Genomic DNA, 22,671 nt, shown 5'->3' with positions numbered 1-22,671 from the left:
TCGTGTGGCTGTTTTCTCCTTGTAGAATGTTTGTCTGCATAGGAAAATTCAAGGCTTGATATGGTTGTTCCTTGGAAGATCTCTTGGAAGCAGGGGACATGAATGGGGTGGGGAAACAGAGTACACCACCAGCAGGTACAAAAGATGGCTTGTGGGAAAATAAATGGTGGGGTTCTGTGTTTGGGCTTGTTAGTGCATGGTGAAATATGAAGGAACAGTTAGGGAAGCAAATATTTTATCCATTTGAGTTTTTTGGGATTTGGCGTATTCAGCTTGAACTTCTTGAGTAATTGTCTGCAGCAGGACTGTGCCAAGCTCAGTTTTTGGATAGAGAGTTATTTTTCTGTTTGTGTTAGGGTGATAGAAGACAGGCTGGATCCCATGTGGGAGGTCTTTGGCCATAACGTGTGTAAATGCACTTTTCCCTATCCTTCTTTTTTGTAGGGGTGGCACAGAATCAACCAGACAGGCCACGCAGTTGATCAATGCTCTGATTAAGGATCCGGACAAGGAAATCGATGAACTTATTCCAAAGAACCGTTTGAAAAGTTCAACTGCAAATTCCAAGATAGGGTCCTCGACACCTGCCGCCACTACAGCTGCTAACAGTTCTCTCGTGGGCATCAAAGTGACCACCGTAGCTGCTTCGTCGACATCTCAGACCGCCTCCGCGCTCACCGTGCCTGCCATCTCCTCAGCGTCCACCCACAAAAGCATCAAGAACCCCGTGAACAACGTGCGGCCCGGTTTCCAAGTTTCTCTTCCGCTGGCGTATCCTCCTCCGCAGTTTGCACACGCGCTCCTGGCCGCCCAGACGTTCCAGCAGATCCGTCCGCCGCGGCTGCCCATGACGCACTTCGGAGGTACCTTCCCGCCGGCCCAGTCCACGTGGGGCCCGTTTCCCGTCAGGCCGCTGAGCCCCGCCCGAGCGACGAACTCGCCGAAACCTCACATGGTGCCTCGCCACAACAGCCAGAACAGCAGCGGTTCTCAGGTGAATTCAGCGAGCTCTTTGACGACGAGCCCCACGGCGACGACGACTTCAGTGGCTTCTACTGTGCCTGGATCTTCGGCCAGCGGCAACCCGAGCTCCCCTTCGGTCAGGAGGCAGCTTTTCGTCACGGTGGTGAAGACGTCCAACGCCACCACCACCACCGTGACGACCACGGCGAGCAACACGAGCACGGCGCCCACCAACACCACGTATCCGACTCCTACTGCCAAAGAACACTACCCCGCATCTTCCCCCTCGTCTCCCTCTCCTCCTGCGCAGCCGGCGGGCGTCTCCAGGAGCAGTCCTCCCGACTGCGCGGCGGCCTCTCCCAACAAAGGTGCGCCTCCTTCTGAGCCGGACGCGGGGAGCCCGCCCGCCGTGGATGCGGGCGGCCAGACCAGCGGCAGGCAGCCCAATCCTGGGACCGGCGGCTCCTCCGTGCATCCCGCTCATCAGCAGCCCCCGGGAGCTCCTCTGCCGGAGGTCAGGCCCCCTCTCCAGCAACCTCAGGTCCCCGCGCCAGATCCTCGCATGGTTGTGCCTCCAAATTTAGCGGCGACGAGCTCATCCGCTCCGGCGGTAGGCGCGAGCAACGCTCCCATGACCTACCCCGTGTCCCAGCCGGCCATGGGGTCTGCTCAGCCCGCAGCCAAGATGGAAACCCCAGCCATCAGACCGCCTGTCCACGGGACCGGCAGCGTCCCCAAGAATCCAGCTCCTGTGCAAAACTCCTCCGTCGCAGTCCTCAACGTCAACCACATCAAAAGGCCCCACAGCGTTCCTTCTTCAGTGCAGCTTCCTTCTACCTTAAGTACACAAAGTGCTTCTCAGAATTCGGCCCACCCGGCGAACAAGCCCATGGGGAACAACTTCAGTGCTACCCTGCCTTTTGGGCCCTTTAGTACATTGTTCGAGAACAGCCCCACGTCTGCTCATGCCTTCTGGGGTGGGTCCGTCGTTTCCTCCCAGACAACACCGGAGTCCATGCTCTCAGCTAAGTCCTCATTTTTGCCAAATTCAGATCCGTTACATCAGTCTGATACTTCCAAAGCCCCAGGTTTTAGGCCACCGTTACAGAGGCCAGCTCCGAGTCCCTCAGGTAAGCCTCTGGCTTGTGTCCGTTGCCTAGTAATGCGGTTTATTCTTGTGTTTTTTTAAGCCAGGTGGGGTTCATTTTAAGTGCCCTGTGAAATCTAGTAACTGTTTGGCAGTGATGAGCCTGATAAAATAGGGGTTTGGCCATTCCAGTCTGCTCCTCTCCAATAGCTGAGATATAAAACACTCCTAATTTCCACCTCCCTTTGCTTCCAGATAGTGACTGTTGGAGTTTGTGATACCTTGTCCTGAGGCTGCAGAAAAATGTGCAGCACCTTCCAAGGATTAGGGTGGTAAAAAAGTGAACTTGTAACTTACAGGAGGTGTGTTCTCTTAATTACTAAATTTGATCCAAAGAATGTAATGTCCTTGACTGCCTGCGTTTTTAGTGAGATGTTTTGCTGTCTGCCCAAAGCAGAGGCCAAGGGGCTGTCACAGAACCTGTTATGTAGCTTCCAGAAAGTACATAGACGGTTTGGACCATCCCTGCCTGTTTTTGTAGGAGCACTGAGGGGCTAATAGATTGAGAGATAAAACAGCACTTCCTTTCCTGTGTTTTGAATATGATGGTGTTGAATTTTTTTCACCTTGATATACTAGTCAGCATTTTGACCAGGGCCCTGTGTGCCCCTAAGATATACCAAGAGTCTTAGATCCCTAAGATTTTATTTTTCCCTTTGTTCATTCAGGAAGACATGGAGGGAGCAATAATTCTTGTATTTGGGATATCTTGGCTAATTTGTGGCATTTGATGTTAAGGAAATGATTTAGCACAGCACAACTGCCACATACTGAATGGACTTGCAGAGTGTGAAGCTTGATGCTCCATTTTCCTTTGGAAAGTTTTTATTCAATCCGCCCCCAAGGACAGACTGGATAAAAGTTTTCCTTTCCATTTCCATGACACGGGAGTGTTGGAGTTGTGGGAGTCACTTGTGCCCGTTTTCTCTCGCAGGTATTGTCAGTATGGATTCTCCCTATGCTTCTGTAACACCTTCTTCGACACACCTGGGGACCTTTGCCTCGAACCTGTCGGGAGGGCAGATCTACGCGCCCGGGACGCCGCTGGGCGGAGCGCCTGCAGCTGCTAATTTCAACAGACAGCATTTCTCCCCTCTTAGTTTATTGCCTCCATGTTCATCAGCATCAAATGGTGAGTTCTGGTCAGCAGGGAGCTGCTGAGAAGCTGCTGTGTAAATAAAATTGTCTGGCAGAACTGCGTAAGGAATTCCAGGATTAAATCCTCAGGGCAGGTTCCGGTACCTTCCTCTGCCTTTGGTCCCTGCAGTTAGGGGTTTTTTGGACAGAAAACAAATAAGCTGTTGAGTGCTGGCTTATTTAGGGAACGTGTTCATCTGTTTTATTGGCAGAAACAATGACAAACCCCAGGGAGCAAATCAAAAAGACGAAGAAAAAACAAACTCAACAAAGACACAGGTTTATGTGGGCTTATTTCAGCTCTGGTTTAGCATACAATCCTCAAATCCTCTGTTGCTGACAGACAGTGACGCTTGGTTAAGGTTTTGTGGTCTGTGTCCTCCAGTGGCTGAGCTACCAGGGCGTGATAAGTGTTTTATATAAGGGGCTAAATCAGTGGTGAATATCTCTGTGATCTGGAAATAAAATGATCCTGAGGTGGATGAATGTGGCGTTAACCAACTCTCCTTGTCGGTTGTTGGACCTTGAGGGACGGGTTTGTGGGATCTGGCTGCCATCACCAAGTGCTCCTGTTGCTCTCCTTGCAGAATCTCCTGCTCAGTCCGTGTCCTCTGGAGTACGAGCACCCTCTCCCACCCCTTCAGCAGTGTCCTTGGGATCAGAAAAACCCAGTAACGTTTCTCAGGACAGAAAAGTTCCTGTTCCCATTGGGACGGAACGGTCTGCACGTATTAGACAAACTGGAACGTCTACTCCTTCTGTAATCGGGAGCAACTTGGCTGCTCCAGTGGGACACAGTGGGATCTGGTCCTTCGAAGGTATAGGTGGCAGTCAAGGTATGTGGTGTTCAGAGGTGCACTTCAGTTGATCTCACCATTGTGTTTGACAAAGTTGTCTTCAGCACGGGAGCGTGCTGGGGTGAGTGCCCGAAAACACAGAAACGTTCTTTCCAAAGGCTTTGGAGCAAGGACTTCTCATAGCCTTGCTGTCCACTTGATTGTTTTAACAAGGTTTCTGAAACCCTCGGGGGTGCTGAAATGTCCTGGCTATGAGGATTTGGTACTCCCAAGTAGGAGCAGGAAAAAAAAAACAGGTCTTCCAGGGATGTGCACAGTGAGGATCATCGAATTGAGGAAGAGGGGAAATTGAGGTGTCACAAGATAACTGTCTGGAGTTTATTGTTGGTAAAGAGGTTGTTTGTACGGTAGGAGTTAATATTTAATTTGCAGCTAAGGTAGAACTTTTTGTGCTGAGGATGGTGCTTTTATAAAGTGATAATATTCCACATTTGGGTTTCCTTTGTTCTTTTCAGCCATTCACCTTCTACTAGCACAAGGTTCTTGGCTCTCCTGGAGTCACATAGAATCTAGTATTTTGGATTTTATTAACAATTTCAGTTAGTGATCCTACAGCTTTTCTTACCAAACTTGTCGGGAGTCTTGGATGCAATTTCTGGGAGATGGATGAACTTTTTCCATATTGATAGAGTTTTTTGTGGGAGTTGATATTTCATTTCCCTAGGTTTTTCTGCTTGGGCTGGGGGGTATGAACATTGAGACGGTGTTGGATCGGACCTTAGGTTGTCCCGTCAGCCTCCTGCACAAAATGGTGTTTGCCCTGAGTTCAGCCTGTATTGCTCAGGGCCTTGTGCAGTCTGCTCTGGAAAACCTGCAAGGATTGGAGCTGCTCCATCATTCAGAGCAATCTGTTCTGCTCCTTGACTGAGTCCAGACAGCTGAAGGTTTTAATTGACTGACTGTGCTGGAATTTTCCCCCAAATATAAAACCCTTTTTTTACTTCACTAGAGGTCTTCACCCAGACAAAGCTTTAGAAATTCACTGTTTATTTGTGTTGTGCAGCTGCATAAGTCGTCCTTTGTGCCTGTCTTGGCTTTTGGGATGCTACTTTCTTTCTGCTTCAGTCAATTACTTCAACATTTTGATTTTTCAGTTCACAATGAGATTGGCTCTTCTCTACTTGAGTATTAGGGTGCCTCAGAAATATTTCTGTACCCCTTCTCCTAGTAATTTTTTTTAATGTTTTGTTTTGAAAATTGGATTTTTGGATGTCTGGGGTTTGAACTGCAGCACCAATACCAAGCTGCCTCTGATGAATTCACACAATTAGGACGTGAGCACGTATCTGCAGCTGGTCGTTTTCTGGTTTTGGCTTGCACAGATACTTCTGTGTCCCTTAGAATATGGAGCAATTAATGGAAGAATGGTAGTTAAGTAGAGCAAATAGTCTTCATAGTGTACATACCCTCTCCACAGCACCAAGGGCACGAGCAAGTGAGGTTTTTGGAGCAGGGAGAGTTAGCCCAAATTCCAGCTTTGCTGTTGAAATGGAGGAAAGTTGCAGGGGCAGCGCTCTGGTTGCAGGTAACTGTCCCAATCCTGGCAGCGGCTCAGGGCTCGTGGCCCTGCAGGTGGCACTGCTGCTGCTGTCCATCCATGCTGGGGTGCGGTGGGGCCTGAGAGCTGCGGGCTGGCAGGGGGTGCCGTGGGTAACGCCGTGTCTCTGTGCTGGCAGATAAAGTGGACTGGTGCCACAGCGGCATGGGCAGCCACATGATCCACAGGCCCATGTCGGACCCAGGCGTCTTCTCGCACCAAGCCATGGAGAGAGACAGCACGGGAATCGTAACGCCTTCCGGTACATTCCATCAGCCCGTCCCTGCAGGATACATGGACTTCCCGAAAGTCGGGGTAATGACCTCCCTGGCCCCCTGCGCAGCGGGAATCCCCTTTGTCCTGCTGGCTGCAGTAGCAGTGGCGTTCGCGCAAGCACCCTGACCGTTCTTTCCTTCCCCTCAGGGAATGCCTTTTTCTGTGTATGGGAACGCCATAATTCCTCCTGTAGCCCCCATCACAGATGGTACTGGAGGCCCCATCTTTAACGGGCCTCATGCTGCTGACCCATCTTGGAACTCGCTGATAAAGATGGTTTCGAATTCCACAGAAAACAACGGGCCTCAGACGGTAATTGCTCCCGTTTTTTGCACTGTGTGTTTTATTCAAAATGTGTTGTGATTCCTGTCTGTGCGGTTAGGCATTTGGGAAAAGAAATCTTGGGGCAAAATATCATAGGAAAAGCCAGTTTGTGTGTTGTTAGTTAAGCTTTCCCTTCCCAAGAAGGGAGCACAGCAACAGGGCTGCTGCCGGGCTCTGTAGTTGAGGATGTTGTGACTGTGTTAGGAGCACCCTGAGGAAGGGAGTAGCAGCCCTTTGCTGCTCTGATCTTGCCTGGTTTGTCCACTAAATATAATTTAGGCAGAGGGATTAATTCCCCTAAACCTCTTGTTCGTACTGAGGAGCTAATACTATAATGGAGCATCAGTAGCTCTGGTTAGATTATATCCTGTGATTGATTATGTGTAATTGGACCATGATCCCTGTTACAGTGTTAGTAAATGAAGATGTTTCTGGGCTGAATTTGCTTGGGAATGATCCAAGCTGTGGGCAGCACTCCCAGCTTTGCTAGGCCACAGGTGTGAGGGAGAGGGGGTTTGGCCACAGTTCAGGTATTGCTCTGGGGTGGCTTCTTGTCTCTGCAAGGTGATTTCTGGTTTCGTGAGGAAACTTTGTTCCCCAAAGAAAGCTTTACTGGGTTAGACCTGGGATTCCCCAGGGCTGAAGGTGTTAGGGGAAGATAAGGTGGTGGGAATCAAGTTCTTGTTTGAACTGAAGGTCAAGAAGAGAGCACATGGCTTGCTCTGGGCATGGAGGGGTTTGGGAGCTGGGCTGGGCAGTCATTTGCTGCACGCCCTGTGAATGCCGAGCCCTGTGGATTGTGCTGGACAGGAACACCGCGAGCCCTGCAGCGTGCTGTGGGCTGTGCTCTGCTGGGAGCGGCCCGAAGCACGGTGCTAACACGGGTTTCTCTTGCAGGTGTGGACTGGAACTTGGACACCTCACATGAACAGTGTGCATATGAACCAACTGGGCTGAGTGGGATCAACGTGCTGGCCTTGAGATTCCTTGTTTTGCAGAGGAAACCACAATTGGCAGAAACAGTTTATGTGCTCCCAGATCATTCTACTGATGTGCTTGACTGAAGTGTGTAGGCTTTTTGCAGAAGAACTTACTAACTGACCTTTTTCTGTGAACATTGTGACCGCCCATTCCCCACCATCATATGTTTCAACTTAGTTAGACTTTTCTTCTTTCCTTTCCTCCTCTTTTTTTTTTTTTTTTTTGACATAACTTTCTGTTGAAGCTGTTCTTTGGCTGGTTGGTTTTAGTACTGTAAACTGCTTCTGAGCAAACACAGAAATTTAGCAAAATTATGTAAACTTGATCCTGAAGTTTTAGAATGGCAAATAAATGTACAATTGTTTACATAACAAATGGCTAAGCAGAAAGTAAATTTCAATATGTCAGTTATAGAGGCTCTACTTTATGTAGACTTAAATTAATGTGAGATATGTACCTTCATATTCAGAAATCTGGATGTTTCCTTCATACATTAAACTATTAATAAGCATAACTTTTCTACTTGTGTAATTTAAATAAGTTATAAAAAGAAAAACACCCCAGGCATTATCAGAGGCCTTTTCCAAATGTGTGTTGGATTCTTTTGAGAAGACATACATTCTCTATTTGACATTTGAGGAGAGCTTCCCTGCTGAAGGCTCCAGAGGCAGGTCTCTTCCAGAATCAGGCCCATCAAGGTTTTTTTGGAGGAGTCCAAGTGGGAATTCCTGTGTACATTGTCAGGAGCTGTCACCTGTGGGCAGAGGTAGCAGGAGATGAAGGAGGGTGGGTCCTGTGAGGCCGGGCTGGGCGAGCAGTGACGCAGATCCAGTCAGGATCTCTGTACAGTTGCCTTAGAGAGCACTTAAACAACTCTGATTTAGGAAGTATTTAGTTTTATTATGGTTTCTCCTTTGAAAACCAAGAAAACACCTCAGCTGGCCACAGAAACTACTGCCTTTTAATGATTGTGGTATTTGAGGTGTCCCCAAATCTTGTGCATACCCAAGGCCGTGTACCTGTCCTTAGGTGCTGCTCTGAATAAAAGCAAGTTCCTTTTTCCAGCAGTCTGAGCTCCTGAAATACATCCTGTGAAGATCTGGTGGTAGCACAATGGATCCCAAAGCGAGGAACTGCTCAGAAAAAGGTTTGAAACTCCATCTCACACCTTATCAGGGTGTGGGTGAGTGCCCTTCCCCTCTGCTGCTACAATCATTTGCTGCAGGCTTTAGTGCTGGTTAGGGTTACTAATTATTAATCCTACTGAGAAATAGTACTCAGTATTTATTAGCACCATGAATTCCAGAGTATTTTGTTGACCTGACACTTTTATCCATGCCTGCGGCGGTAACAGACCTGATGCCATCACTGTGGCAGTGGGCTGGGTGGGGGAAATTGGACCGTTTTTATTCCCAGATACTTTTTTTCCCCCCCCCACAGTGTAGTGCTTTTTATTTGTCCGGTAAACCAAGGAATGTACTCTTTTGGGAGCGGGCAAGTGCTATTTATTTGGGAAAAGGGAGCGGAACCAGGGTTAGGGAGAGGAAGAGAGCACAGTAAAGTGTATGGTCTAAGGGATGTTTTGACCTCCCCTTGCCACAGAAAGGGGTAAGGAGAGAGGGCAGAACCTGGCTGGGCAGAACACTCCTCATGTGGAATGATGTAGTGATTAATTACTGTACAATATAATCTTCAGGCTGGGAGAGTTGGGGCCGTTCAGCCTGGAGAAGGGAAGGTTGTGTGGGCTCCTCACGGCAGCCTTCCAGTATCTGAAGTGGCCCGAGAGGGACTCCTTGTCAGGAGCTATAGCGATAGGACAAGAAGTTATGGGTGCAAATGGAAAAAGGGGAAATATAAGCTAGCTAGTGGGAGGAAATATTTACTGGAAGAGGAGTGAGACAGTGACCCATCGCCAGTTTGGACAACACTCCCAGTCCTTCGCTGTGATCCCTGGGGATGCCCGCTGCCAGGCCAGGTGTTGGACTCCGTGATTCCTTTCCAACTCAGCACGCTCCGTGCAGTGGCGGGAGGTGTCCCTGCCCTGGCCCGTTCCCCGCTCCGCTCCCGGCCCGTAGCAGCCAGGTTCCTGCCCAGCTCCGGCCAGGCCGTAAGCTCGGCGCCGCCCTTCCCGCCTTTCCCGTGCCCTCAGCCGCCATGGCGGCCGCGGGGGGGCGCGCTGCGGCGGCGGCGCGCGGGCCGCGCATGCGCCCCGGCGGAGGCGGCCGGCCGGCATGTGGCGGCTGGCGCGGGCGGGCGCGCGGGCCCCGCCGGCCCTGGCCCTGGCGGCGGCGGCGGCGGCGGGGCCGGGCGGGCACGGCGGCACCGAGGGCTGGTACGAGTGGGCGGCGCGGTCCCCGCCCGTGCACTGGGCCGAGGGCGGGCTGGCGGCGCTGCAGGAGGCCACCGGGCTGCCCTGCTGGGCCGCCATCGCCGGCGGGGCCGCCTTGCTGCGCACCGCCGTGACCCTCCCGCTGGCCGCGCAGCAGGGGCGGCTGCTGGCCAAGGTGCGAGCGCTGAGGGGCGGCAGGGCCTCTGAGGGGGGGACCGCCGGAGGGGCTGAGGGGGCCGCGGAAGGAACAGCGCAATTTCCCTATTGCAGCGGGTTTGGGCACGTTTGGGTTTTTTTTTTTTTTAAGGAATTTCGCTACGTTTCCTGTTTTTTTTGGTGGCAGAAGTGAGCGTCTGTTGCGCTCTCGCGTAGCGGGGTCTCTTATGCTGTGGGTGGTGACTTGGTTCGCTGCCGAGTTGTGTCCTCGTGGCCTTTAATTCATTACGCTTCGTTTTATTTATATATATATACGTTTTATATATTTTATCATGTCTAACACAGTATATTTATGTGTTACGTAAAGTATATTGTAAATAATACATTCTATTATATTGTAGTGGATTTGGTTTGTCAGTTTAAGATTTTTCTTAAACATATATGCGTTTTCTATTATTATATTTTTATATTTGTATATTATTAATAATTTTTATAATTGCCGGTTTGTTGGTTTTTTTTATCGTTGAGGTGCCATTGAAGTTGAGTCTTCTTAAGTGGAGTAGCCGATTACAAGTCCTGCATGCAGGCAAAAAGATGCTTGTTAAGAATTGCCCTGATGTCAGTTGGGATAGAAATCACTTTCTTCTTTAAAAAGTATAAAATCTAAGATAAGATTAAAATTCTTCCTTTCGTGCAATAGTAAGAGAGTATCTTTGATTGTTACTGTAATTATTTGTCTCCGTTACCTTCACGTGGTTATTTTGTTTAAAGATGGAAGTGGTTCACTGATGTTGGAACAAGACGTTAACAAGATGCCTTGTCCCTCACCGGCGTTTCCTACCCTACAGGGGTTAAATTACAGTGGTAATTAATATGTTTGATGCCTGTGCTGGTATTAAATCATAGAGGAGTAATTAACGTGTGTAATACCCATGGAGGTATTAAATTACACAGTGGCAATGTGTATTAATTACTGTACATCACTAATATGTATTAATTCCTGTACAGATATTAAATTTTCCAGTGATCAGCCTAATACTCATTCAGGTGTTGAGTTACCAGGGATGACTAATCACAGAGGTGAGGAGGGGGAGTGAGTGTTGCCTGCCGCCGTGCCCAACCAGTTCTCCTTTTCTTTAGCTAGCTGGAAAACCTGCAGCCTGAGATTAAGGAGCTTGCCCAGCGCCTTCGCTATGAAGTTTCAGTGCGTGGAAAGCAGCTGGGCTGGTCTGACAAGGTGGCCAGGTATTGTCCTGGGGGGATTGTCTGCACATCCTGAATCCATTCCGGAGTCAGGCACGGCAGGAAGGGAGATCCCACAGACAGCACGTGTGCAGCAAGGCTCTGCCATTGCCCACAGCTTAGATTGTCTTTCCCCGCCTGTGATTTGTTCATTTACTCTGCTCCCTTTCAGACGCTGTCCGTTTCAAAGCTCAGACTTGTGCCTTCCTCTCCCAAAGGTCCCACTTCGCCAGGAACATGCGGAGGATTGTCACGGAGCTGTACGTCCGGGACAACTGCCACCCCTTCAAGGCCACGCTGCTGCTGTGGGTGCAGGTCCCCATGTGGGTGTGCGTGTCCCTGGCCCTGCGCAACTGCAGCGTCGGTGCCGTGGGCTCTGCAGGTGGGGCAAATGCGCTTGTGCAGAGTTTTTGGGGTCAGAACAGGGTATTATCCAAAAAACAGGTGCTGCACCTGGACGCAAATCTTCTCTCGCTGTTGCTGCTTGTGCACTTGCTGCCTTCACAGGCACCTTGTTGGTTAAAAAGCACAATGTGCCAAGTGTACTAGCTGATATAAAAACCAGTTTTAAACCCAATATAGTTTAAACTTAATTATTTAATTAATATAAATAATAAGTAATAAACATTTGAAATGAGTTTTAAACTCAGTGTGGTCTGATAATCCTATTTAGCAAGTGATGTTACACGTGCCACACCGCGCTCACTTTTAATCTGTATTTTTTTCTCCTTCCGTGTGAGATACTGTAGGCAAGGTAAATGCGTGAGGGTCTTTTCAATTTAAAAATATATATACTGATTTTTTAGACAGGATTTTATACATTGTAGCTAGTTACCCAGCTACTAAGAAAAATATGATTTTCTCAAAATCAGGAAATAAACACTGTAGGTTACTGCATTCTTATTTTTCTCATTGACTTGTAAAATATTTGAGGTGGAATTATTTTTTGTCGCAGATTTACCTGTCTGTGGCTGTCATGAGCTAAGCCGGGTCTCACCTTGCATCTCTCACTTGTCTTACATTTGTAGCAGAGTATTAAACCAAAGATATCTGCTTTAATTGTGCATAAAACATACCTAGAAACTTGGCTCTGTGATTTAACACTGGTACAGTTGTGGCTCACTTGAGGCAGCAAATTATACTGAATTCTGTGTTTTCTTCACTTTTTTCCTGTAGTGCAAGAGCAGTTTTCCTCAGGAGGAGCGCTGTGGTTCACAGACCTCACGGCACCTGACTCCACCTGGATTTTGCCCGTGTCCCTGGGGCTGGTGAATTTGCTGGTGGTGGAGGTACGTTGGTGGAATAAACCGGGGGCAGTGACTGCAAAGGGCTAGTAAAGGCGGCTGCAGATTGTCACTGCCTTAAATGGCCTGGGCAGAAGTGAAACAGTCTGTTTGCTCTGTGTATTTCAATGTGTAGGTGTCTTTGTTGAGAGATCTCCAGGTCAGATGGGACACATCTCAGATCTACTTGAGCTTCAGTAATATTTAGTCTCGACTAGAGCTTCTTTTAGAATGCTGCTCTAATGAGGTTCCTGGGTGTAAATCCTCAGTAGGGCTGCTTGAAAAAGAGCTTGCTTATAACTGTGAGTTTCTCCCCTTTCAGATCTTTGCTTCCCAAACCAAAATGCCAGTTTCGCGGATCCAGAAGCTTGTCACCAACTTCTTCCGCGCGGTGTCCGTGGTGATGATCCCTATTGCTGCCACAGTGCCCTCTGTAAGTACTCGGGTGACCTCAGGGATGTCACCCGTGCCTGGTCTCTTCTGGTGCTTAAAGGACAGCCCGAAGGCTTCACATGTTTCATATTTCTACTGCTGCGTGGTTAAGAGAAGTCAGGTGTTCTGTCTATGTGTGTGTGTAAATCTCGTCGCCTTTGGGATGTTTTTGTTCAAGGAGGAAGACTTTGCAAACGTCAAAGGTGTTAATGTCCTTCATGTAGCCTGAAAAAGGAGAGGAAAGCTTTGTGTCAAGACACATAGGCAGATGTTTGTTCACTGGAAACCGGTGTGGTTCTTAAATTAGGAAATTTTCCACATCTTTCTTCAAACACTTCTCGTTTTTGCCAGGTTTTCTACTGCAGAGTGTTCTTAGCAAAAACAAAGGGTCTGGTTCTTTGGCCTAATTATAATTTCAAATACAGAAGTTGAAGCAAGTTTAAAATGAATTAATTTTAGAGCTGTCAAGCCTCAGTGTAGATGGCACTTTTCCCCAGAAGAGTTCAGAGACAGACAGTTACATTTCTCATGGAAGCCATTGTTGCAGATGAGAGCAGGAGGAGTGGTTTAGGTGAGTTGTTTTTATCAGTCCCTGGGAGTAACCCACAGCTGTGGTTCGGGAGGGGCTGCCTGAAGCTGGTGCTTTCCTTGCCTCCAGGGAGCTGACCCGTGCTTGTCTTGTTGCAGTCCATGGCGCTGTACTGGCTGTCCTCGAGCCTGGTGGGACTGTCCCACAACCTGCTGCTGCGCTCTCCCGCCTTCCGCCGCCTGTGCCGCATCCCGAGGACCGCATCCCACTCGGACACGCCCTACAGGGACATGGTGGCTGCCTTGGCCACCAAGTACAGCTTGAAAAAACAGCCCCACTGAGCTCCAGGAGGAGCTGTCTCAGGAGCGAAGTCGTGCTGTTCCAGTGAGATGTACTTATTTGCTGTATATTTATTTTCCAAATAAAACGCTGGCTGGCCTTGAGGAAGGATCGGTCAGCAAAAATGTGTCTTTGCTGGGAAGCTTTGTTTCAAGGGTGATCCTTTTGCAGTTGCAGTAGTCCAGAAATCCAGGTTGGTCTCCTGAATTGTCGTAAGAAGTTGGCCAGGTGAGTGGTAAATAAAGCCGTGACTCATATACAGTGCCTCTCTTTAAGTCCTAAAGGTAAAAAGGTTAGGGGTTTTTTTGTTAAAATTATCAGGAATTAATTGTTTACGTTTTTAAAAGATTCTGAGCTACTACTGTGACGTAAACTAAAAAATTCGGAAGCAGAAATTTTTAAATGCAGACTTGGAAGCATTTATTTGAATTGTTGTGATAGCCTAGTGGAACTTTACAGGTAGGGTTGAGATACACTTTCTGGCTAAAACCAGCAGTTGAGAAGAAAAAAGTGCAGATGTCATGGGACTAATAACACTGCACTTTACCTGTGGGGATGTTCCACTGAGGTCTTCCACTGTTTTCACTGTTAGGAATCTCAGAACATCAGTGATAGTTGCGTCTGGATGCTGCCAGGATGTTTTAGTACCCAAAAGACTCCCCAAAACAGGTGTGAAACTGAAGGCAAAGCAGCCAAAAGCATCTCATCTAATGGTGTCTAACAATTCAAAACCCACAGGTAAGGAGATGGGAAGCTATGTGATAAAGCCCTTTCCAGGTCTGCATTACAGGTATGATAATGTTGTAGATTTTTAAAGGGTCCTCTCAGGAGGACCTCAGTGCACAGGTTTCTCTCAATGCATGTTGTCATTTTTTCTCATCTGAAGGTGTTGGAAAAGGACTGTGCACAGGGGAGTGAATTTGGGAAGCTGGTGGTAGAGGGAGCTGGTGCTCCATGCAGTGCTCATGGAAGTTGCCTCTCCTTCCTCAGCAGTCTCACCTGAGAGGAGCTCACGTTCCCAGCCTGGGAGCAGGGTAGGCTGGCAGCAGCTGTGTCTTGTGTGCAGTAAAAAATAAAATTATATTTCCTGGGAAGCATAAAGAGGGCTGTGAAACTGGTCACTGAAGAAAATGCCTCACATCTCTGTCAGGACCCCATTTGTTCAAACTGGCTTTGTTAGAATTGTAGTTCTCCATTTATTTATGTTTATTTTACACCCTTTTTACCTTATAAAATGACACCCAAGACCTCCCATTGCGAGTTAAAAGAGAAATAAGGTTTCTCCCGTGAGTGTTTTTGGTGGTGGATTTCTCAAGCATTATTTTAGGTCTGGAAGAGTCCATGTCCTTCATGGGAGCCTAAGCCTAAGGAACTGAAGTCAGGCAGGTACAAATTCCCTGAATGGGTTCTGTTCAGAAGTGCTGAAATATCCTGGCTGGTGTTTCATCCTCCGTCTTGAAGATGCAGTGTGAACTTGGAGAACAGGGCTGTGATGCTTGTTATCTTTGGTGGTTGTTCCCTGCAAAAAGACATTGTTTACACAGAAGCTTACCTCTGTTCCCAGCCACGGTAATGACTCTGTCCAAATACATTGTCTGGCCTAAAATCCTTGTCTCAGTGTTTGATGCTGTTCCTAGGAAAGAGGATCGGAGCTTTGCTGCTTGCCTTTTTATGGTAATGCCATTATTTTGTTGTCAGTCCGTGTTGATGAGACAAAGGTGGAGCAAAGACACGTGTAATGATGTGTGTGAGGTCGAATGAGTCCTCCTTGACTGTGGAAGGACCAAGGGAGGTTTCTGGAGAGGAAGTCAGAAAAAACCTGTTGCTGTGTTCTCTGAGAAACTCGACCGAAGTGTCTTTAAAAAAAGCCTGTACAATATTCTTTGTGAATGACAAATAATTAAGTAATGTCATCTATAGCTGTGGCTTAACTGTGTCCCCACCTCTCCTGTTTGCTTCCTCTTCTGGCTTTGCTGAAAACAAGGAGATTGTAAGTAGATGAGCAAAACCCAGTAGTAATAAAAGAAATGTGGTTTTAGAAAGGAGGGCAGTTTCCTTCCTGAATTCCCTCTGATTATTAGCCTGAAATGCTCTAGGTGAGGTGAGCTGGCCCCTGTCCCATTCAGGAATAAGATAAGAGTATGATCCAACACCTTTTACAGGCTGGTGGAGGGGATGCTGCTGTCTGGCAGAGAATTTGACACCTTGCCAGTCCACCTGGTTGTTCTTTGGGGTTGTTTTGGGGAATCCGAACTCTTCATCAAAGTGCAGTTACTAGGATGGATTCCTTGAAGCGCAAGAACTTTTTTTCCAGGACTGTGTCATTTTTGGCACGGTTCCATGGTTTCTGGAAAGTAAGAAACTGTCACAGTACTGTTGGGTGCGCTGCTGTACACACGGGGGTGCTGCTGCTCCTGTCAGCTGCAGGGCGGCCGGGTTCTGAAATCCAGCACAGGCAGGCAAGCACTGCACTAAAACCTTTTTCCTCCTCAGTCTTTCATCTTGATGCTGTTTCAGAGCTTAGTCAGGCTGTCCTTCGCAGTGTACGCTTCTTTTCCACCTCGCTGCCGTGCCCCTTTGAAGCAACCCAGTGTTCACCACTGCTGAGCTGAAAATGATGGCAAGTGCCCTACTGCTCCCTCTTTATGGCTGAGGATGCCCAAGGGAGGCGGGCAGGTGTTGGAGCAATCCCTGGTTGTTTTGCTTTGCTAAGCCCTCCCCGTATGGCTAGCTGCCAGCAGGATCCTTTTTTCACTTGGTATTATTAACCTACCTATATTTAATTAAGCTGACTGATTTCTAATGGTAAATAAGGTATTCTTCATACCTCTGAAGCTCAGCATAGTGCTAAAAGCAACGGCAGCTGCTGCTTTCCTGAGTGAGGTGTTCTGTTCTATTTTCTGAGTTTCGGGGATCACAAAGAAATTCACAATGAGGGATTAATGCTTTACATCAATGGCACCTCCATGATTTTGATCCATTTTGGCTGCACAAAGCTGTGGTGTTACAGGCTTTGAGTTTGGGTAGGGCTGTTTGAAGAAGCCTGTGTAAATTAGGTTCGTCATTAAGGTGAGTGCACACATCCCTATGTTCCTTTATTTAAGGAGTTGAGCTTTGTGGATTCATTTGTCAAGGTATCTATTCATAATTTGATTGCCTTAATTAATTTTGCAGTTGGAGTAATAGCAAATTACTTTTTTTAGCCTGTTTTACATAATACAATCCCCTACTTTTTTTGAAAGAGCAAGAGACCACTAGTGCCTTATTTATATGGACTGGGCTTCTGGAGGAAATCTTCCAGCTCCCAGAATCCCTGGTACTCAAACCCCTCATGAAAATAAGGAGTGTTGTGCTGTGTGCTCTGTGGCTTAATATTACCCGGCCTTTTCAGGCCTGGAGAGAGCTGGGGAGAGCATTTCATGCCCTGCCTTCCTGCAGGGGAGTCACACTCCTGTGTTCCCACTGGAGCAGTAGAAAGGGGGTTTTGGTACTTGCTGCTGAGAACAGCGCAGAATTTGGGACGCTGTCACAAGCTTGACTTGGGCGTTACGAGTCCAAGGCTCGAATGTGTGAAATGGAGGGGACAGAGAGGTTGAAAAGCCACTTGGAATGTCAGTGGCTACCACGCAGGCTGTAACGGGAAGAATGTTAATTGGAAACAAATGCCAGCCTTCAGCAGCATCCATTCCTGAGGAAGAGGGCCCTGTGGGTTCAGGAGTTGGGGCCTGAGTATGTTGGAGTTTGCTGGGGAGCTGTTGGGCAGTGGCGTGCTGTTGTTCCAGAGGGGGTGCAATGCCAGCCTGTGGTGAGTGATGGATCCTTGGAAGTGCAAGAGGGCAAGAGTGTCCGTGGATTGTGGTTAGAATGTGCTCTTGGCAGGCAAGTAAAGCAAGCCAAGAAGTGCTTTTCCACTCTGGTGTTTTAAGATGACCTGAGATGGGCCAGGAAGCTTCAGGCAGGAACATGGTAAGTTTTGAAATACTTCAACTTGAGCAGGGGAGATCATCCTCTTGGCTTTAGTCCTCCTTCCTGCTTGGGGGCTGTGATGGATTCCCATTTGTCCTTGTGTGTGCTATTCACTTTGAGAATGCGTGTAGGGAAACGGTGAACTGTGAACCTTACCTGACAGGATAGCATTTAAAATATGGATTTCCTGGAAGTTTTGAAAGGCTGCATTTGATTTGAGAGGTCTGCTGGAGGTACCAGAACACTCAAGTGCAGTGATTTCCTTTCAGCACCTGAGTTTGAGCAGAAAGCTGACCTCTGTCCTGCTGACAGAGGTTTATCAAGCATGCCTCAGTGGGAGCTGCTGCAGGCAGAGCCCTCGTTCTTCTGGACGAATTCCTGACCTTGAGCCCTTTCTGTCTAGAAAATAAATGATAAAATCTTCTGCTGGGGGAAATCAGTTGCTTAGAAATGTAGCTAATAAAATATAAATAGTGGCGGTACTCTCTAGGCACGCTGTTTCTGCTTTGAGGAAGAGCTGCAGAATGAAAGTTGGCAGACAGCAACTTTTTGGAGGTTTCATATCAATGTAGCCTAAACCTTGTGGGTACAACTAAAGGGATTTTAGTTTGCATTTAGTTTAGAACTCAAGTTCTTTGTGCATTTTGTTAAAGTCCAGCTGGCCACATAATGAAAAAAGGTTTTTTGGGTTGGTGGGGGTTTTTTTTGTTTTTTTTTTGAAAGGTCTGTAAAGAGGTACTTGATACTCACTCAGCTGTTTGGAAATATTTCTGTTTCTTATTTTTAGGGCTTCCTTTAATGCATCGCCAGAGTTACAGTTGAACACTAGGTCCTTATTAACTTTTGTAAGTGGAGAAGGTGCAGCTTTGTCAGAAGGGAAATGGGGAGGGGCTGGAAGTGGGTCCATGGATTCCCAAGTGGGGCCATTTGCCAGGAGTCCCTGATTTTCCTCTGTAATCGCTGTGCAGTTCATGTTTTTTATTCCATTACTGCCTAAGTGCTTGCTCCCGAGTGCAACCAATAATTCTGTTGTATTTTACAAAGTAAACAAGCTCAGATTAATTTGCTAATAAAACCTTTGCTGGTCTTGCATTTTTCCACTTTAAATGCTCTCGCTGGAAGGCTGAGAGATAAGCTTTGTTTGGAGATATTTAAAGTCATGATTTCAGCAATAAGTCCCCGGAGACTGACTATGCACATGACAGCAATCTTTAAAAAAATATATGGTGACCTTTTCCCCTTCAGATGCAGCTTGTTTGGAGTGAAGTAACTGTAGAAGTTGAGAGAAAATGGAGCAGAGATGGTTTAAGGTGCTTTAATGCAGCGTACCTGTACCGTGCCAGCTGGTCCTGCAGGTAACTGGAGTTCCCTGGGCCGTGTTTGGTTGTTGCCCAGGGTTTCCCGTGTTTGGTTGTTGCCCAGGGTTTCCCGTTGCTGCTGCAGCAGTGGTGGCGGTGTCGCCGTGGCGTGTCAGAGTGGAGCAGCGCGCAGCTGACAGCCCGCCAGGGCTTGGAGCTGCGGCGCGTGTGCTTTTCCAGGGCTGCCAGCTCCCCCAGGACTGCATCCGAGATAAGAATAGGCTGCCTCGGCTCTGAGTCTGGATCGTGGTGGTTGCTGCCACAAGCTGCTTGCTCTTGTGGCAGTGCAGAATTTGGATTGAAGATGGTGGTGGAAAATCAGACTGAAATCTGGGAGGTGCTGAACTGCACAAGTGAGGCCTTGACTACTAAGCAGGTTGTAAAAACCCTAGAGATAGGAAATACTGAATATAGGGAAAAGTAACTCCATTATGCTGGCCAAATGAAATCTGTCTGGTGCTTTAGCCTTTTATAATATTTCTCCCCTCAGGTTCTGCGAGGTGAGAGGATGTTCTAGCGCTGTTAAATAATGCAAAACACAGATTTGTGCTTCGGGGCTGAGCTGAGGAGCTGTCGTGTTCCTGTGCTGTCAGCCTCTATGGATTTGGGTTGGTTTCTGTCTTTCCTCATTGCTCTTTGGATGAGCATCACTGGGACTTGTTGTGGGCCAAAATTTTTCCAAGTTTTGGCCAAGTGTGTTATTTTTATGCTTCATTTGAGTGAATCCATCTAAATTCATCCTTGCAGAGAGTCTCTGAAGTCTCGAACCTGCTGCTGCCAGCGGGAGTTCTGTGACTGATTTCAGTGGAATAAAGATTTCATTCTTTTCTGAGTTTTCTTCCTCCTGAGAGTAGAATGATACAAAGATTGTTTCTTTTTTATCCCTTTGCTTATGCCATGATTTGGACACATAAGCGGACAAGGAACATGTCTCTTGCTGTATCTGTAAAATGACTGCCAAAAACACTGAAATGATTTAGCAACCAACACTTGTTTCTCTCCACAACGTACGGGTTATGGCTGAGCATTCCAGCATGCGTGGTAGGATCCTTTCTGGCTGTTTCCATCTAAATATTTCTGGTTTATGGAAGGAAGCTGGGCAAATAAACTGTTCCTCATCATAGGTCTCTCCAAGTTTAGAATATCCTTCAAATTGCAAAAGAAAAGCTCCGAGAGGTCAACTGTGTGAGCTCTGTCTGAAGTTTATCACTGATTAAAACCCCTCAGCTTATTTTATGTAGACTTCTTGCTTTTTTGGGGGGGAACAGGCCTAATTTCTATTCCAAGCTTGCAGCCTCTCTTGCCTTTTATTCTAAAATGTGGTGCTGGAATGCTGAATATCTTTGTAAACCCAAGGATATACCACCCCAAAGGCTTGATTCTCAAGCCGTGAAAGCTTTGTGTAGGGAAGTATAAACAAAACTGATTAAGGAATTTCGAAATGCAGGTTTTATGTGTGGGTTTTGTGCTTCTTCACACCCTGAGGACAGCCATAAGGCAGATTTTTCTATTGCATGTCATAGGAGTTCACTGAGCCCTGGAAACAACAGGACCTGACTCCTAAGAGCTGTTTTCTTGAATGCAGGAGACACTTTTGATCTAAGGGATTTACTCAGGGAACCTCATTAGTGTTACATGTGGTATGAATTCACCTCCAGAGACATGTAACCATCACCCTGGATCAGTGCATCTGGATGATTGCAAGATTCTTCTTTAATCACCAGCTACAGCTCGGTTTCTATACAATTTTACTTTTTTTTTATTTCAAGATTACATGTATGTCTGTATCCAGACACAAAGAGGGTATGTGACCTAAGGATGTACATTTATTTGCCAGAACCTGCTGAAATCTGCTTGGTTTGCAGAGCTGAGTGTTGAAATGGCAGAACTGAAGGTGTCAGAGGAGTTTTCCTCACGCCTGTGGCTGTGTGTCACAGAGCACTGTTAAATGGCCACAGACAGCTTCAGTCCTGGCGGCTGTGCCTCAGTGCACGGGGTGATGGATGTTCAGAGGGTTGTGGACTGCGTGAGGCTCTTGAATGTGCTGCAGGAGATGAAATTGGAATGAGATCCTCTTTGGGATCCTAGGATGGCTGTCCTGATGCTCTCTGCCTTCCTTGAGGAGCCATAGGTTGTTCAGCAGCCATCTGGCCTTCGTGCATTGCATTCTTTGCCTTAAACTGCTCCCATCAGCTTCAGCTTCATCTTCCAGGAGCAATCAGTGTGGTGTAGTTTTACTGCCTGGATGCTGGCAGCTGCTCCTCACGAGCTGATTGGGCTCATGTAGACCCAAACAGGAAACACTAACTTGCCATTTGGAGTTTGCTTTGTGCTGCTCGTAGAAAAGTCCAGCGTGCTCTCTGCTAAATGTTTCATTTGCTGTGGGAATTTGCTCTGGCTAATGCAGTTTTGAAGACCTGTTGGTTCATTCTGAGGTCGAGGAACATTTATGTAAGAGAGTCCTCAATAACATTCCTTTAACTTGGCCAGTTGAAAAAGCACAGCACCGATTTTTTCTCCTCTTTGGAGTATTAAATTTTTTGCATGGATCCTCCTTGATTTCCAAAGTAAAATTGCTTTAAAAGTCTGGATACAGCATCATGTGAAGGTAGAGACAGGCAGTATGGATTAGTTCCCATTGATCACCCCGTCTCCTATTAATGAGGGTTATCTCAAACCCCAGCACACTAGGTTTTCAGGCAGACAGAGGTGAGATTGGGCTAAGCTTCCATACTCCACCTTTCTGCTGTTGGGATTTTTCAGGCATCCAGACATGGTGGAGATGGCAGGTGTGAGGGAAAGCTCCGTGTTCTCTTTTGTCTAGCTGCTTCTCTTCACTGAAAATTCCACAGTGATTTGGTGTTTTCTATCTCACACTTGCTAGGTGAATAAATTCTCAAAAGCATTTATCTTCTCTCAAGTCCATAAAAAAGCCCTCACTTTTGGGTAAATTCCACATGAAAAGCATCAGGTTAGCAAACATTTGTACTGGTTTCTTTGCCTAAGAAGGCAGATAGACTCCTGCCAGATACAGCAAGGTAGGTTGCGGGCTGATTTTCCTGAGCTGCCTCATGTCACTTCAAGCAATAGAAAAATTAAATGTCTCTCCAGAGAGGTGTTTTTTTGTTGTTGTTTTTTTTTTTTGTTTTGTTTTTTGTTTTCTTTTTTTACATTAAATGTTCTTTCTTGCCCTTTCATATGCAATTATTTGATTGTGTGGGCACGAAATTCATGTTGGGTCTATGTGAAGCTGAAGGAGGAGGAAAATCAGGGACACTACTGAGACGCAGGGGGAGATCTGTGGCTGACTCCTGGGATTTCAAGTATCATAGAAACACTTGAAGGAAAGCTGCCCTTAATTTTATTTGCCTCCTCCTTGCCATTTCCTTTGGGGCAGAATGATACTGATTGTTGTATCACCCAGTTTTATTGACAGATCCTGTGCTCTGGTTTAACAACAAAAGTGTGTTTTATTGTGGAACAAGGGAGTTGTGTCAAGGCTGTCTTGTTAGGAGAGATTTCCTGAATCATGCTGGGGATATGAATCTGTAGAGGGATAGTTGAAAAGGCAAAAACCAGGGTGAAAAGCTGTGTGCCAGTGTGTGGGCTCTCCTCCTGGAGATGTCACCTGGGCAAGTGAGGCATATGACACGAGGAAGGGAATTTGAATATGGAAAATTAAAAAAAAAAAATTGGTGAGATGCCTGCATTGAAGAGAGTAGTTCTGGAGTAGTATTCAAAATGACTGTGTGGCAGCTCTGTCGCTCCACTGCTTCTTTCTCAGGACTAGTACTTTTTACTCACACAGATTTTTA

The 22,671-nt window shown here is 47.1% G+C and overlaps 2 protein-coding genes across 9 annotated transcripts in view; both read left to right on the top strand.

Moving 5' to 3' along the window:
* The window catches only part of ANKRD17 (ankyrin repeat domain 17), a 69,094-nt gene extending 61,358 nt beyond the window's left edge, over positions 1-7,736 (top strand). For all 5 annotated transcript variants that reach the window (XM_038134317.1, XM_038134313.1, XM_038134312.1 and 2 more), the window contains 6 exons: positions 445-2,093; positions 3,045-3,242; positions 3,835-4,083; positions 5,781-5,956; positions 6,065-6,229; positions 7,139-7,736. In XM_038134317.1, coding sequence (XP_037990245.1) covers positions 445-2,093; positions 3,045-3,242; positions 3,835-4,083; positions 5,781-5,956; positions 6,065-6,229; positions 7,139-7,198 — 2,497 coding nt within the window. In that variant the 3' untranslated portion in view covers positions 7,199-7,736. The remainder of the gene's footprint in view (positions 1-444; positions 2,094-3,044; positions 3,243-3,834; positions 4,084-5,780; positions 5,957-6,064; positions 6,230-7,138) is intronic.
* A 1,732-nt stretch (positions 7,737-9,468) lies between these two features.
* LOC119700832 (cytochrome c oxidase assembly protein COX18, mitochondrial) lies at positions 9,469-13,674 on the top strand. Of its 4 annotated transcripts, none has more exons than XM_038136478.1 (6): positions 9,469-9,726; positions 10,848-10,952; positions 11,168-11,331; positions 12,126-12,238; positions 12,555-12,665; positions 13,352-13,674. In XM_038136478.1, the coding sequence occupies exons 3-6, from the start codon at positions 11,187-11,189 to the stop codon at positions 13,532-13,534; spliced, it is 552 nt and encodes a 183-aa protein (XP_037992406.1). In that variant the 5' UTR covers positions 9,469-9,726; positions 10,848-10,952; positions 11,168-11,186; the 3' UTR covers positions 13,535-13,674. The 4 variants fall into 4 exon arrangements, with proteins under 4 accessions (XP_037992406.1, XP_037992407.1, XP_037992403.1 ...); XM_038136479.1 differs by having other exon boundaries at positions 9,536-9,554; XM_038136475.1 differs by having other exon boundaries at positions 9,591-9,726; positions 10,852-10,952; positions 11,122-11,331.
* The last annotated feature ends 8,997 nt before the right edge of the window (positions 13,675-22,671 follow it).

Source organism: Motacilla alba, chromosome 4, assembly GCF_015832195.1.
Source record: "Motacilla alba alba isolate MOTALB_02 chromosome 4, Motacilla_alba_V1.0_pri, whole genome shotgun sequence".
In the NCBI taxonomy this organism is placed as follows: domain Eukaryota; kingdom Metazoa; phylum Chordata; class Aves; order Passeriformes; family Motacillidae; genus Motacilla; species Motacilla alba.
Note: the sequence above shows the minus strand (reverse complement) of the source record. Positions and strands in the feature narration are given on the sequence as shown.

Coding starts and splice junctions, on each gene's coding strand:
- LOC119700832 (XM_038136475.1), top strand. CDS start 10,901: ATGAAGTTTCAGTGCGTGGAAAGCAGCTGGGCTGGTCTGACAAGGTGG. Junction 10,953..11,121: donor TGGTCTGACAAGGTGGCCAG/GTATTGTCCTGG, acceptor GCTCCCTTTCAG/ACGCTGTCCGTTTCAAAGCT. Junction 12,239..12,554: donor TGAATTTGCTGGTGGTGGAG/GTACGTTGGTGG, acceptor CTCCCCTTTCAG/ATCTTTGCTTCCCAAACCAA.